Source organism: Carassius carassius, chromosome 14, assembly GCF_963082965.1.
Source record: "Carassius carassius chromosome 14, fCarCar2.1, whole genome shotgun sequence".
Lineage (NCBI taxonomy): Eukaryota > Metazoa > Chordata > Actinopteri > Cypriniformes > Cyprinidae > Carassius > Carassius carassius.
Window position 1 is genome coordinate 15,181,269 of NC_081768.1, and position 14,551 is coordinate 15,195,819.

Sequence of the window (14,551 nt, forward strand, 5' to 3'; positions counted from 1 at the left end):
ACAAGTAGCATTCATGAATTTCAGGCAAGCCTGAACATGTAGCTTTAATGAGATTGCTTTTCCAGATCAGAAAGTAACTCTATTCGAGTAAACAAGCCCTGCATCCTCTTAGACCACACTTATCACAGAGCTTATTCAAGTAGTGTTTAATACACAGTGTATTTATGATGTTTTAGCTGGCCAAATGAGGAACCACAGAATTTGGATGTGTTGTAATGGCTCTCGGAGTTGACATGGCCTTATCAGACACCTCCTCGCAAATGGAGAACACGAGCCATGGGAGGTGGAAGACCAGGATCCCGGAGGTCATTCGCGGCGGTCAAACTAGACCCCTCAGTCACGGAGCAGATGAGAGGACAAGGCCTACAAATGTCCAGGAGGCCAAGGACTCATACAAAGAGAGGAGTGGTAGCAAAAAGACGGTCACTATGGCACCTGTTTCCAGGTATATGCCAGACAAAAGACTCTATATCATGAGAAAACCACTGATCTCCACACAATGGCAGGTGCCCATCCTGAAGAACTCATCTACACATGAAGACTTGGAGAGGGTAAGAATCTAATGAAACAAGTCTAAGTGATTTTTTTTTACTGAATTTCCAAATTTGTACAGAATTTAGCATCTAAGATGGTTGGCAAATAAAACCATCCAGTTAGAGGTTTGAATCAGATTCGTTTAGTCAGTTAATCATTCAGAGCTGTTACTGGGTCACAACTGACTCCCTAACTGAACCTTGAGTTTGGTTATGTCTGATGCTAAAAGAATTAAAAAGATTCTCTAGCCTAGTCATCAAAAATCCTGAAATAAAAATCACATTTTCTAAAAAAAAAAAAAAATAGTAAGCAACAGTATTTTCAACACTGATAATAATAATAAGAAATGTTTTTTTGAGCACCAAATCCCAAACTTTTGAAATGGTAGTCTGTGTTTACAGATTACAGGAGCCAGTGGCTCCCTGGTCATGAGTTAGGCTGTATCCCAGGATTTCCTCTTAACCATTTCCTTGTTTATTCTTTTTTTCCTCAGATCACTTACAAAGCAAATTCCCCTAAAGAAAATGAAAAAAGTCTGTCAAAACAGTCATTTAGACGTATCCCAGAAGATTCTCCATTTTATAAATCTACCCCACCATTATCCAGAGAAGACCTGGATACCTCCATGAGCGTATCAGACCTCAGACTGTGGTCATGTGATGAGGATCCTATTTTTAACACTTCAGCTGCCAAACGCAGTCTGTCCAGTCCCCCCTCAGCTTCTTTGAGCCTCACAGTGCCCTCAGTGCCTAAGTGGACATCCACTCCTAGAAGCACTTCTTATCCGTCCAATCATAAGTCTCATTACACAAGAAAGGTACAAACAAGACCGGGTGAGATGATGGACAGAGGAAGAGATTCTTTTCTTAACCCAGGATCTTACAGTAAGAACCGTCAACATGGGTTCAAACACATGTCACCTTATCAGGCCAATTATTGGGCCTGTGCCATCCCCAACTCTATGCCACCCTCTCCAAACCGTAAATCCCCCAGTTGGGATCCTGAAAAGGAGTACCAGGAGCTCCTGGACTACACGTACCCTCTGAGACCCAACATGACTGGTACATTGGGTTCATTAGAGTTGGATCTTCTCTTGCGAACTGATCCATTGTTGCAAGACTCGGGCATTGAGTTGGACCACTCTTCCACTCGGTCTTGTTTAGGCCTGTCCTATACAAGGACTCGACAGGAACAGTGTAGCCCAGGAACAGCGCAAAGATCAACTAAGTTTTGTGCTCTTAACAAGTCACATTCTAAGTCCTTAGATGGCATCATGTCCAGTAGCCTGTACTCTTCACTAGACCAAGCTGGCTTGTCAGTTGAGAGTCTGGATGGTGACAGGAAGCCAGGGGGCCATTGTCGTAAATTAGGCAACTTCTCGACATTCAGACCTGTTCCCACTTTTATTAGATCAACTCACATCCTTCCTCGTCATGATTCACTGGATGAGTTGGACATAGAGTTTCTTCGCCTACCAGAAAGGCTACAAGAACTTCAGGTGCTTTCACAGCAGCTGAGGGACATTAGTGACCAGATGAGCCAACCAATCATCACCAGCTGGGAATCCCTGGAGAGCGAGATCACCTCAGTCCAATCACCAACGGCTCAAGTGGGAAAGCAGGAATCACTGGTAGAAGAAAGGGGCGATGAAGCAAAAGGGGGATCAGTTTCTGAAATTCCTCTCACACATGAGGATCATTTAGAGAAAGCAAAAGAGCCTGGTTCCACAATCCAGATGATTAGCCAAGACATGACTAGGAGGAACCTGAGGGAGGTGGAAGCTGTTATGGATCAACTGAGTGGACTGTCAATGTCAGAGCTTCAGAGGACAATACAAACAGGCCAGAACGAAAATGAGACCAAGGAGTCACTAATGCAGCACATACAAGTGAGTAGATGCTTCTGTTGTGATCGTTAAATCCTGAAATGGCTGAGAATTAATGAGAAATGTTGTATCTTTTTATAATAGGCATTTTGCTCGAACCTAAAAAAGCTGATTCAGTGGCTGCACAAGGTGGTAGAGAAAGTAGAAGTTCTTTCTCCTCCCATGGTTGACTTGGAGAGCGTCAAAGCCTCCTTGGCTGATTACAAGGTTTGTAAACTACACCACCATTTAATAAAGTTTTGGGTCGGTAAGATCATTATTATTAAAATGATTGAAAGGAAGTAATATGTTCGTTCATTAAGGATGTGTTAAATGTATCAAAAAAGTCACCAGGTGCTACAAATATATATATTTTTAAATAAATTCTGAGTATCCTTAAAAAATCTATCTCAGTTTCCAAAAATAAGCACTGTTTTCAACATTGATAATAAAAGCTTTCAGCTTTGACGTTAAAATAGTAAACGGTTAATTCAAAGTGTAATACTATTTCACAGTATTACTGTTTTACTGGATAAATAATGCAGCTTTGGTGAGCATAAGACATGTTTTTTTTCTTTCAAAAACATTCAAATAAAAATCTTATTGACCCTAATGTAACAATAAGAAGTATACAAATTTGATTACAAAAGAATTTCATTCAAAAAGTACATAACTGTAACACATGATATTTTTCAGAGTTTTCAGGAAGACGTTCAGGCTCATAAGCCCCTCACAGCAGATGTTCTGCAGACCGGAGAGATGCTTTTGCATTGCATGAATTCAGCCTCTCCATGTGAGTCTTACTACCTTTTATCTAATTATAATGAAAAAAGAAAATATAATTTTTAAAAAGCTTTCTACCATTCTGCTGCTGTACTGAACCTTGAATTGGCATGTCTACTTTGGATTTTCTTACTGAACACACAGTAGTGGCTCTAAAGCTATGAAGTGGTGAAATTTAAATGTTAAATTAGTACTCTTTGTTCTTGATCAGTTGATACACTTCTCCAAGTTTACTGCTTCTCAGTTTTGGACATGTTGTGCAGTGTAACCCAATATTCCGTTACATCAGACCGAAAGAGGAAACGCTCTGTTTGGCGAATGCGGCCATGCATGCTTAACTTAGAGAGCCCTGCTGTTGCCTAGCTAGCATACTTCATTTCAGAATTCACATCAAGTATTGTTTTTGTCATCACATTGGTCTCTAGCTGTCCTCGTACTGCTGCTAATATTTTCCTGATTCTTTAGTTCTGAAAGACACAATGGCGCTGATAGAGAGGCAGTCTCACACACTGGAAACTCATTCAGAGTATCTTTTCTCCTCTATTCTGTCAGCCATGGACTGCCTCACTGACCCCGGATCTGAGGAAGCATCAGGTAAATGATCAACTATTATTCTGGTGCCCTCTGGTGTCATCATATGGTTATAGCTCTCAAAATGGATGACTGAATTGTAAATATTGTAATATAAAGTTCACTATTCACATGTAACTTCAATGTGTCACTTTGACTGTAGCCTCTTTTTGATTATTAAAAATCAAAACTCTGCATCATCAAATAGTTTCTCACTCTTTCTCCACAGAAGCAGTTTCTGAGAATTATTAGGATTCTGGGAAGGCTCACTGTCTTGACTGAGACTTCCTTTTTGGTGTTTCCACATAAAGGATCTGAAACGCTTCTTACTTGACTCATTTGTCACCATTATCTTGTTTTACTCTTAACACGTTTACTGTATTCAGAAGTGGTGTTATGGGCTGTTGTCACAAGCTTGAGTTATCTGTCACAACATATGTGATGAATTTTTATCACTTTGTAATTTTACACACCAGCTTTTTTTTACTCAGAAATGTCCTGTGATGGCTCGGCTTAGTAATAATGTTTGAGAGGTGCACAGACATAGTGCCAATTGTGATTGTGATCTCAGGGTTATTACCCTATTAATTAGTGTGATATATATTTTTGATTGTTACAGCAACAGTTCACCCACACATTTAAATTTCATCATTTACTCGCCCTCATGCCATTCTTCCGCTGTAATAATAATAAAAAAGATATTTTGAGAAATGTCTGTTTGGTTGTTTAGTCCACACATTGAAAGTCTATAGTGTCCGATGTTGATTATTTATCGGCATAGTTTGAAATACCTTTCTTCGTGTTCCCTGGAAGAAAGACTGGAGTGAGTAAATGGTGACAATTTTAAATTTGGGGAGAAAACAATGTCAGTGTGTTAACATCAAATGAAATGCAATAATTGTGAAGCATAATGCATTTTGTGTATTCAGCTGAATGAATTTGACAGCAAACTAAAAACCTCAAAGTTTTGAATAACTTCAGCTGCAGAGATCATGGATTGATGTGCAACTGTTTTCCTGATGACAATTTTTTTTTTTTTTACAATAAACATTCTCCTTTTTGATAGCTTTCTTGTTATTTTATATTTCTGTCGTGACAGCTCTCGGAGCGATGGGCATGGTAATGTACATGACAATGTTAAAGTATTTGGTCTTGGTGGAATAGATCTGGTACACTGCTGCTGCAGAGCAAGTACTGAGAATTGCTACAGCTAATACATCCACAACATACTGCTGCTGTAAATATAACCCTGTGTCTCATCTGGTTGCCCGTTGACGGCAACATTGACCAAAGTTTTATCATCGTGTATCATCAGTCTAACTTCACTTTAACAAATAAAATGGAAATTAAAGAAAGCTTACATTTTTTTTAAATCCAATAAAATTGACAAAAAGCATTTTAAATTTACCATAAAATTAAAACTAGAAATATAAAAGTTCATTCAAAATATTAATAAATATTTTATTAGTTAGTAAATATGTTAAACTGCACAAAATGATATACTAGACATGAACGGTTTCCAAGTTCATTCAAAAAACTAATTCAATTGCCTTTATTATGAAAAAGAGAACATAGTGTTTGAGTCACATATGCAATTGCTTTCAATGTATTCCGCAGGTTAATGGCCAATATCGAGCGATCGATTATTAATGGAACAATATATTTGCATATAAATGTTGAATAAATAAAACAAAGGGTTTCTACAAGTCCCACCAAGAATCGCAGACATACTGATACTGTACAGTATGGTCGTACAATATTTATTTATATTTTTGTTAACTTGTTACACATCGCGCAACAAAATGACAAGAGTCTGCAGCCACAACTTAAATGCAAAAGAAGGTAAAAATACTCTAATCATGTATGTAACTCTACAGAGCTGTCAATTCAGATCTTACATATATATATACATAGTGTATATGTACATATATTTTACGAAACAGATGTAAGACTGTGAACCACCGCTGCCTAGTTGATCTCAACAGACTGGCAAAACAATCCGTGGGGACAGAAACCTACACATGCAAATATAAACAGTAAAATAATCAACAAGTAAGACAAGAAAAGGACAGAAAAAGAAAGTGTCACTGAATTTTGACCACAGACCAGCCCTGCAGTAGGAATGCAGTGAGATAAACACACACATTATTCTTAGAAACCTGCACACAGAAGATTTAAAATCGTTGAGTGAAAATGAAATCCATCTTTTTTTGGGGTGGGCTTGGTTAAAAGCAGCCCCTGACAGACGGCAGGGGTGAAGGGGACTGACCATTACCAAATCTCAGACCTCTCATCAGTTTAAGTTTGTGAAAAGCAAGGGGGGGGGGGGGGGGGGGCAGCAGATTTTTGAATGTTTTTGGTAGTGCGGATACATACAGTACAACTTGGGTAACTTAAATTGTTGCCGGTTTCACGCTCTCTTTTATTCTTTCTATTCTCCATATTCACTCTTTGCTCCATAACAAATGATCTATTCTCCTTTCTCCTATTGTGGGGGCTCTTGCTCCAAGATCCAATGGCCAATGTGAGGGGGGTCGGGGGGCCTCAGCAGCACCCTCCAGATGCAGGCTTCACTGGAGTGCTCTGGATCTTCACGTTAGACTTCTCAGAACCACCAGCTGTGGCTCCGGGGCCCATTCTCTTCTTGATCTCGGCAGCCATAGTCATGAAGGCCTGCTCCACATTGGTGGCGTTCTTAGCGCTAGTTTCCAAGAAAGGAATGCTAAGGGAATCAGCAAATTCCTAGAGATAAACCAAGGATAGACCAATAAACCGAGATAGACCAAGCCATTCTTTCCGTTAGAACACTGGAGAAGTGAAAGATTGCAAATCTTATGTACACGCACACTTTGCTCCAAAACCTAGTGAGCTAGGTTTTAATATATATACATTTGTTATATATATAAAAAAGAATTAGTTCAGTGAAATAAAAACTGCATGAAAAAAAGAGAGGTTGCTTTGGCAATTAACTGAAATAAAATTAAAGAACTAAAATAAGTCAAACTGGAAAAACTAATGTCCTGGAATGTATAAGGTAATTTTTACTAAAGTGTGTAATCTATATTTTTATGTTCACTGCAGCATTAAGTCATTGGCACATCAACATGATACATCTACTGAATTCAAAAGTATCAGATGCACTTTATCACTGCCCATGTATGACATTCCAGATCAGTCTGACAGTAACGCAGCTCACTGGGCTTTGCATTACCTTTGCCGTTGTGTAGTCCACCACTTTTTTTGTTGTTAAGTCGCACTTGTTGCCAACCAATAACTTGTTAACATTTTCACTGGCATAGCGGTCAATCTCCTGTAGCCACTGTTTAACATTATTGAAGGACTCCTGAGGGAATAAAAATGTTAAAACAAATAAAGTAGAACAGAAATGAGAACCTTTTATTTTAAGGTATTTTTTACAGGTGTTTATAATGAAATTATGACACTTGAGCTCACCTGATCTGTAACATCATAGACTACGATAATGCCATGTGCTCCTCTGTAGTAACTGGATGTGATTGTGCGAAACCTCTCCTGCCCTGCTGTATCCCACTGTAAGGAAGAAGGAATCGAATGCAAAAATAGGCTCAGAAAAATACTATTTTTGTACTACTTCAATAGTAGGGCTGGGTACTGACACAGATTTCACAAATAAACTTGATTCTCTTAACTAATGCTGTAAGCTAGGCCTATACAGGGAACCCCTAAATAGTACATTAAAGGATCAAATTAGCAAAACTTTTGTGATAAAATTGACAATTTGAAAGCTGAGGCTTGGTTTCTTATCAGAAGTAACAACCTTTTGTGATTATTTGATCAAGTAGTATTTAGTGAAGTTCTGCTCACACACATTAAAGAATTGATATCTCTTTATCAAAATGAAAATTAAGTACTCAATATTGTTATGTTAACCCAGCCCTATATAAAAGCAGCAGACAAAGGCCCATCTCTGACATAAATTACATGGAAAGATCAAGTAAATCCTTCATGATGAGCACGGACATAACTCTGCTCTCTCTCTGATGATGTCTCTACACATCTCTAAAACCATACCATCGAAACACAGTGCTCACTTTTCTTCAATCACATGCTTGTATATTCCATTTATTTAATCTTATACACAAACATTAATTTCATTACAGGTCAGAAAAGAACTTACGATTTGAAGCTTGATGGTCTTTCCGTCTAATTCTATAGTTCTTATTTTAAAGTCTACACCGATAGTGCTAATGTAGCTTTCTGTGTATGTGTCATCCTGAAAGAAGCAAAACAGTATGTTTCAGTAGTCAAATCTCTCCCCACAGTGCTTTGAATGAAAAGATTTACTCCATATAAATGTGATACAAGTCTTAAAATAAAGACAGCTGATTATTTACCCTCTGCAAAAATGATGTCTCTATGATGGCAAATGCAGGAAAACATGTAGCCTACTTACTGCAAATCGGAGAAGAAGGCAAGACTTTCCAACACCAGAGTCACCAATCAAGAGCAGCTTGAATAAATAGTCACTGTATGAAGAGAAGGAGTAACAAAACATTAGACAGTCAATAATTGTCTACCAATTTTTGACAGTACAGTTGTGTGAAACTGTAGAAGTTTGGGATTGGCAATACTTTTGAAATAAGTCTCGCCATGGCTGCATTTATTTGATCAAAAATACATGAAAAAGTACTGTGAAATAATATTACAATTTAAACCTTTTAGATTTTATTATTTTAAAATGCAACTTGTTCCTGTGATGGCTGAATTTCCAGCAGGTAATACTCGAATCTTCAGCATTCATATTAGAATGATTCTTGCTGATTTGGTGTAAAAACATTTCTTCTTATTAACAATATTAACAACAGTTGCACAACTTAATATTTAGATATATCTTGTAGAAACCCAGATTAATTAATATTAATGGATTAACACTTTCTCAGGATTATTGGACAAATAGAAGTCTTTACTGTCACTTTTGGTATCCTTGCTGAATAAAAATAAACATTTCTCTAAAGAAATAACTTTTGAATGAGTGTACTCATTATACTGATGCAGACAGTTGGCCCTACATCTCAAAACACCCAAGCCTGAACCCAACTGTTGCTTTCGTTCACTGTATATTATACATTGTTTATTTTCTAGATGTACATTTGGAATGAGGTCATTAAAATCATGTGAAATAGATCAGACCCTTGCTTTCCAGCACTGTAAGACCATTTTCTGATGCAACTCAGTTAAACATGGGATAAATCGGTCACTGGTCCACTTTTGCATGAAGAAAATAAAATCTCTGTTTAACAGAAACAATGTGCTTGAGGACCTCTGAGGTCTGGAAACTTGAGCAAGCTGATTAAGCATTCCACAGAGAGGGATTTCTGCCCATTGTGCTAAATCCTCTGTCCCTATTCAACATGCCCTAGTAAAGAAAGACGGTGGATCGGCCTGGTCAACACCAGAACGGTCCGTCTTCATCTCCATCCTGCCCACTAAACTGAATTCAAGTCATGCTCTCCTTGTTAGGTTGACTGCAACTAACGCTCCTGTGTAGAGACCTGCTTCACAAAAAACTGCATGTAAAGACCCTCTGTTTATACACAGGTTTCTGATTTCTATCAGACAGAATAGGTAGCTGTAGTGTAAGTCTTTTCAGCGAAGCATGTCTTGTTTAAACATGCAGATCTTAAGTTCTGCATTATATCCTACATGGATGTTAAAAAACGTGTCATGAACGTGTCTTTAAAAAAAAAAAAATCACTATTCATGTTCTTTCAGGAAGCCACAAATGTATGCACATTAATATTGAATCTTTCATACAAAATATACGAAGAACCGAAAGAGAAAAACAACTATCATTTTAATAACCCCTTACTACGAAAAAAAACAACAACAACAACCATACTTCACCCTAATTCTGACCATGTATAATACAAGCAACAGCTGACACGAAGTCCATTAAGTAACAGAGTTGCTTAACACTCAGTCTAGTGATAGTTGTAATGAACCGTGTAGCTTGTCATTTGGCATGTGACCTACACATGACTAGCACACAATAGAGGAAGGGATGGGCAATCCAGTTCCTCCAGACATACTTGACATCTGCACATCCAGATATTTAGACAGGAGTGTAGAAACCTCACAATTCACTGTCAATGGACATATGGCCACAAATACCTTTTAAGATTATGTAAATAAATACTGATAAGTAAACACAGATAGCACAAATCCGACTTGTGCTGTGGAAATATGCACGTAATCTTGCTAAACCATCTCTTATTTCTAAGAAGCAGACAGAAAAACCCTGACTTTAACGTATAGATTTAAGTTTAGTGTCCATGTGTACAGTAATTATACACTCGAGATTAAAAATGTAGTGTTAAACAAGGCACGTGACTATATTTCTATGTGCAGCAAACCCAGGTAATAAAACACTTGGATAAAAGCTCAAATTACTTTACAAACTATAAAAAGTGTTTTAGCACAAATGAACGCGACTGACTGATTAAGTTACTCGCTCGTAATATGCAAAGACGACCTTCCTGATACTGACATCCATTTTTGTAGAAGTTTGCTACTTAAACAGCAACCAACTTTCTGAACATATTAATGGCTCAGCAACAGGTTACCAAACCACGTTAACGAAACAGTTATTCATCTAACGTTACTTCACCAGCTCGACAAGCTGTTTAAAAAGTTTCTTGAAAAGCTATCTGAAGACGTTAGCTTACATCAGCTAGCTTTCGTATTAATTTCTAATGAAGCTTGACAAATAACATGTTTTTTAATAGAATGAGATGGAAATAGTATAATATACTAAGTGTTAAAGGTGTGGTATGACTAATTGATGAGCTCTACTTGTCATAACGCGGATGGATATTAAAACCGGCGGAGCTCAGCTATACAAACAACAGTCGCTTAATCACAAAAACACCTATTTTAAAGAAAGCTAAATATAAAAAATGCTGGTCTTTAAAATGAAGTTGCTTTCCGGTTTTGACTAAGTGAAATGTGAATACAGTGAGATTAGTTGCTGGTAAGATTAAACACGCAGCTAGTCATCATCGCCTCTGCCTGTCAAAAGTAGCTACAGGTAAATTATGAGCTCAGTGAGCCGGTTAATAACTCAACCACTTACTATTCGGGATTCATCGTGGACTGGACACTGTGAAAACCGTTTGTCTTATAACAACACAACTCCGCGGCGTGAAGGTAGACTAGAAACAATAACCTCTCCCCCGATTAAAAAGTAACTAGCTGGCTAGCTACTGCCGCAAAGGCTAGTCGGTTGAAACCCAAAATGGCTGACTCTTCAACCAGGAAATAGGAACTCCTTAAACCGATTGCGTAGGCAATGTCGTCAACATAACCTGTGCGGATGTTGTAGTATAATTCAGAGATCATCTGACCTGCTCGAACGGAATATGTCTATAGAAAGAACTACAACACCCACATCTGTTTATTAAACGTTCACGATGAGTTCATAGTGACTTGAACCGTTCATGCTGAGGACTGCCGCAATCCTGCCCCCTATCATGAGGGGTAAAATATTACGTCATTTATGAAACGTGGCATTGGCTAATATGAGTGTGACTCACTGATCAATACGTGTCCGTGTCAAAAAAAAAAAAAAAACAAGACAGTGACCCACCAGGTACATTTTTTATTGATTACGAAAATAATGAACAGCGGTTTTCATACAAAGAATTGAAATGTTATCACAAATGTTAAAATAAATGACGTTTTATCACCAGCCACAAAGTATTGAGTAGAAATTAAACATTTATGGATTTCTGTTGGTTAATGACTAGCTCCTCCACCGAGCTCAACCCTTTGCTCCAGAAAGTGTATGGAAACTCCACTGAAGATGCAGCTCCCACCTCTCCCTGGCAAAGACCATAGTTCAATTAGGCTGAAAGAAACTTGAATCAGCTGTGTGAACTGCTAAAATGACCCCCTGCCGCCCCCCTTTAGAAATGTGTAAGTTCAAACAGCATTCAAGCAATATGTATTATACTGAGGTCAGGTTATACAGTGTTTACCTTCATATTCAAAGAAATAAGCCCAATTTCAAAGCATTTATTGCCACCTATTCTCCTCTGTATGTCGGCAAGCACAGCCTGACAGGCTTCATTAGGAGATGAGCCCTTTATAGCACAAAAAGATGAGAGAAATGTGAGCCAGATCTAATTTACTACAACACAAAAAAAATTCTAATGGTTTAATTGTATTTTCATTGACCGCCTTCACTTTACACAACCTCTAATTTCAAAAACACAAACATCACGATACCCAGATCCTCATAGAATTAACCCTGAAATACTACAGTGTAGAAAATGTGTTTGATTAATGCAGATTACACCTTCACATTTTGATACATTTGGACATTATCCTATATATTGTTGCTGAAATAAATAATACAAAACTGAATATTTATCCAAGGTGATAATTTATACCAAACCAGTATTACATACTTGTCTCATCAGCTGCACAACATGAAAGCTTGGGCAGTAGCACATTATTTTGTCTCCATCACCTGTAGCTGCGGAGAGAAGGAATATATACTGTACAGTAGGTATATTCTACAAGTGAAGTGTAAAGTCTCCAAAGGATCTGTATACTGCATGTTTAATAGTACTGTGTGATATTTACTGAGAAATAAAGCATTTGTACAAGAACAAGCTCAGATGCAAAGTAAAAAATAAATAATAATAATTACCTGCTGCAGCACCCACCTGAAAATACAGAGAACAAGGTTGTAAAGAACTTGTCATACTTGTACAAATTAATAATTTGACAGTACAGAATTAGGCTATGAGCTGAATGATTAAATCCCTGCAACGCTTATTAAATGACCTACAAAGCTGCACAACTTACTTTATGGTCAGCGTATAGCCCACAGCCTGGAAGTGGAGAATCTCCCACCCGGCCTGGTGCTTTGAAGGGAGCTCCTGATGTGGAAACTCCTACACAATGTGTGTTCATTTAGGCACATACAAATGTTTGTTGTAAAATAACAGAATTTATACGTAAATACTTGGCAAATGTCAATTCTGTATTATTAGACTCATATCCATAATTGTATCATGTTCGAATAGTTAAATATGAACGTACTACATCAAATCAATATTTCTTATAAATAAAGCTTATATAGGAAATCTAAACATTTTCAACCTTACCTACTGTTATGTTACCACTTAGATCAAGAGCTATAAGACCTGAGAAAGTAAACAAGATTAAATAATCACAAAATGTTACTGTTATATATATTTTTTTACATTAGGCCATACTTGGGTGAGAAATTATTTTGTCTGCCAAATTCACAACCTAGTTGAGTCATCTTAACTTAAAAAAAAGGGTTTGGCCCAGATATGATTTACTCATTGAGAAAGCTTTCACATTATATTAACCTCTTACCTATTGTATCATGCCCACCTCTAACAGGTTTATTTTTTTCAAGGTACTCCTTTTGGAATACATAAAAAGAAACAAAGAAAAATGTCATTAAAATCAATTAGAAATTATGTGTTCTTTCTAGGGATTGGAATAACAAGTATAATATATTGTGTATGTGTATGTGTGTGTGTGTGGGTCTGTGAATGAATACCCGGTAAGCAGTAGCGGAATGGTCGGAAAGCATATTGGCATTGGGTTCAGATGTAAAACCCAATTCCTGAGCAAATGCTTCTGCTCCATCTCCAACAAGCAAGCTGTGAGGACTCTTCTCCATTACTTTGCGAGCTACACGACATGGCTGTGCAATTCTAGCAATGAAAACACAAGCATACAAGATGGTTCAGGGCCAGATGGCATGGAAATTAACCTTTTTTCATCCTCTTTTTTTTTTTTCAAACAGTGCATGACAAATGAAAGCATTGTACTCTGGAGTCATTTTGTTACAAGTAAGAAATTCCCCTGGGTAAATTAATCAAGGCTTTTTGTTTTACCCTCGAAGTGCAGCCACTGCCCCAAATCTCCCTGGCACACCTTCCATAATTGCAGCATCACATTCAACCACTCCCTTGAAATTTGGATACCCTCCTCTGCCAACAATGTGCCGTCCCGTGTCTACATCATCTTCCACCTCTAAGAAAATATACCTCTTATTATTGATTCAGAAAGATGCATTGTTATTATTTATAAAAGAAAGATACCATAATATAGAAAACTATATACTTACCATGTATCACACACTTATGAATACATTTCAACACTTCCAGTAAACCTCTTAATTAAATAAATGTTTGCTTACTTTAACAAACATAGTCTTGGGAGTAATATGAAAAAGGGAACTGTAAAGGTAGTAAGAATAGTTAGTATTTTGTTTCATAAGCTTGAAAACCAGTTGTTTATCGTCCACATCCCTCATTTATTAACAATACCTGCATTTTTCGACCACCTTTAAATAATAAAATTTTACGTAGTTGATTGATGAAGAGTAACTTGCAAACAGATGTCTATTTATATGTACCTGCAATTGCTGTTTCTACCACATCTGTAGCATTTTGTCCAGCTAACAGCATACATCTCATTCTCTCCACTGCAGGACGAGAGAAAGACCATGTCCCCACAGCTGCCATTTGACTTCAGTTCAGGCATTAAAACACACGTTTTTGTGTTCGGGAAGCGTTCGTTTCCCTCTTTTGTAAGAGTTAAAGTGTAAGCCCGAAGATTGTCAAAACACATTTTCAAGATAAAAGTCAGAGCGTTTATTGAAAATGACAGAATTTTTAATGGACATAGGTGAGAGACCTAATAAACATATAAAGTAGAATTTTATATTACTTTGGAAGTTGTACATACATAAAAGTGGTGTGGCTTATCAAT

The 14,551-nt window shown here is 37.4% G+C and overlaps 3 protein-coding genes across 3 annotated transcripts; 1 reads left to right on the forward strand and 2 right to left on the reverse strand.

Annotated features, from left to right (window-relative positions):
• The first annotated feature begins 157 nt into the window (after positions 1–157).
• cep68 (centrosomal protein 68) lies at positions 158–4,327 on the forward strand. Its single transcript, XM_059566301.1, has 6 exons — positions 158–551; positions 1,028–2,422; positions 2,504–2,626; positions 3,095–3,191; positions 3,647–3,775; positions 3,981–4,327. The coding sequence occupies exons 1-6, from the start codon at positions 216–218 to the stop codon at positions 4,001–4,003; spliced, it is 2,103 nt and encodes a 700-aa protein (XP_059422284.1). The 5' UTR covers positions 158–215; the 3' UTR covers positions 4,004–4,327.
• Positions 4,328–5,289: 962 nt separating this feature from the next.
• Positions 5,290–11,037, reverse strand: rab1ab (RAB1A, member RAS oncogene family b). The gene is made up of 6 exons (XM_059566303.1): positions 10,863–11,037; positions 8,184–8,256; positions 7,908–8,003; positions 7,205–7,300; positions 6,963–7,094; positions 5,290–6,493 (listed from the first exon to the last, which is right to left on the reverse strand). Exons 1-6 carry the CDS (start codon positions 10,874–10,876, stop codon positions 6,296–6,298), a joined length of 609 nt encoding a protein of 202 aa, XP_059422286.1. The 5' UTR covers positions 10,877–11,037; the 3' UTR covers positions 5,290–6,295.
• A 330-nt stretch (positions 11,038–11,367) lies between these two features.
• zgc:153169 (uncharacterized protein LOC767799 homolog) lies at positions 11,368–14,424 on the reverse strand. The gene is made up of 10 exons (XM_059566304.1): positions 14,196–14,424; positions 13,672–13,810; positions 13,332–13,488; positions 13,142–13,190; positions 12,904–12,942; positions 12,602–12,690; positions 12,444–12,459; positions 12,199–12,266; positions 11,767–11,871; positions 11,368–11,610 (listed from the first exon to the last, which is right to left on the reverse strand). Exons 1-10 carry the CDS (start codon positions 14,302–14,304, stop codon positions 11,500–11,502), a joined length of 882 nt encoding a protein of 293 aa, XP_059422287.1. The 5' UTR covers positions 14,305–14,424; the 3' UTR covers positions 11,368–11,499.
• Positions 14,425–14,551: the final 127 nt, after the last annotated feature.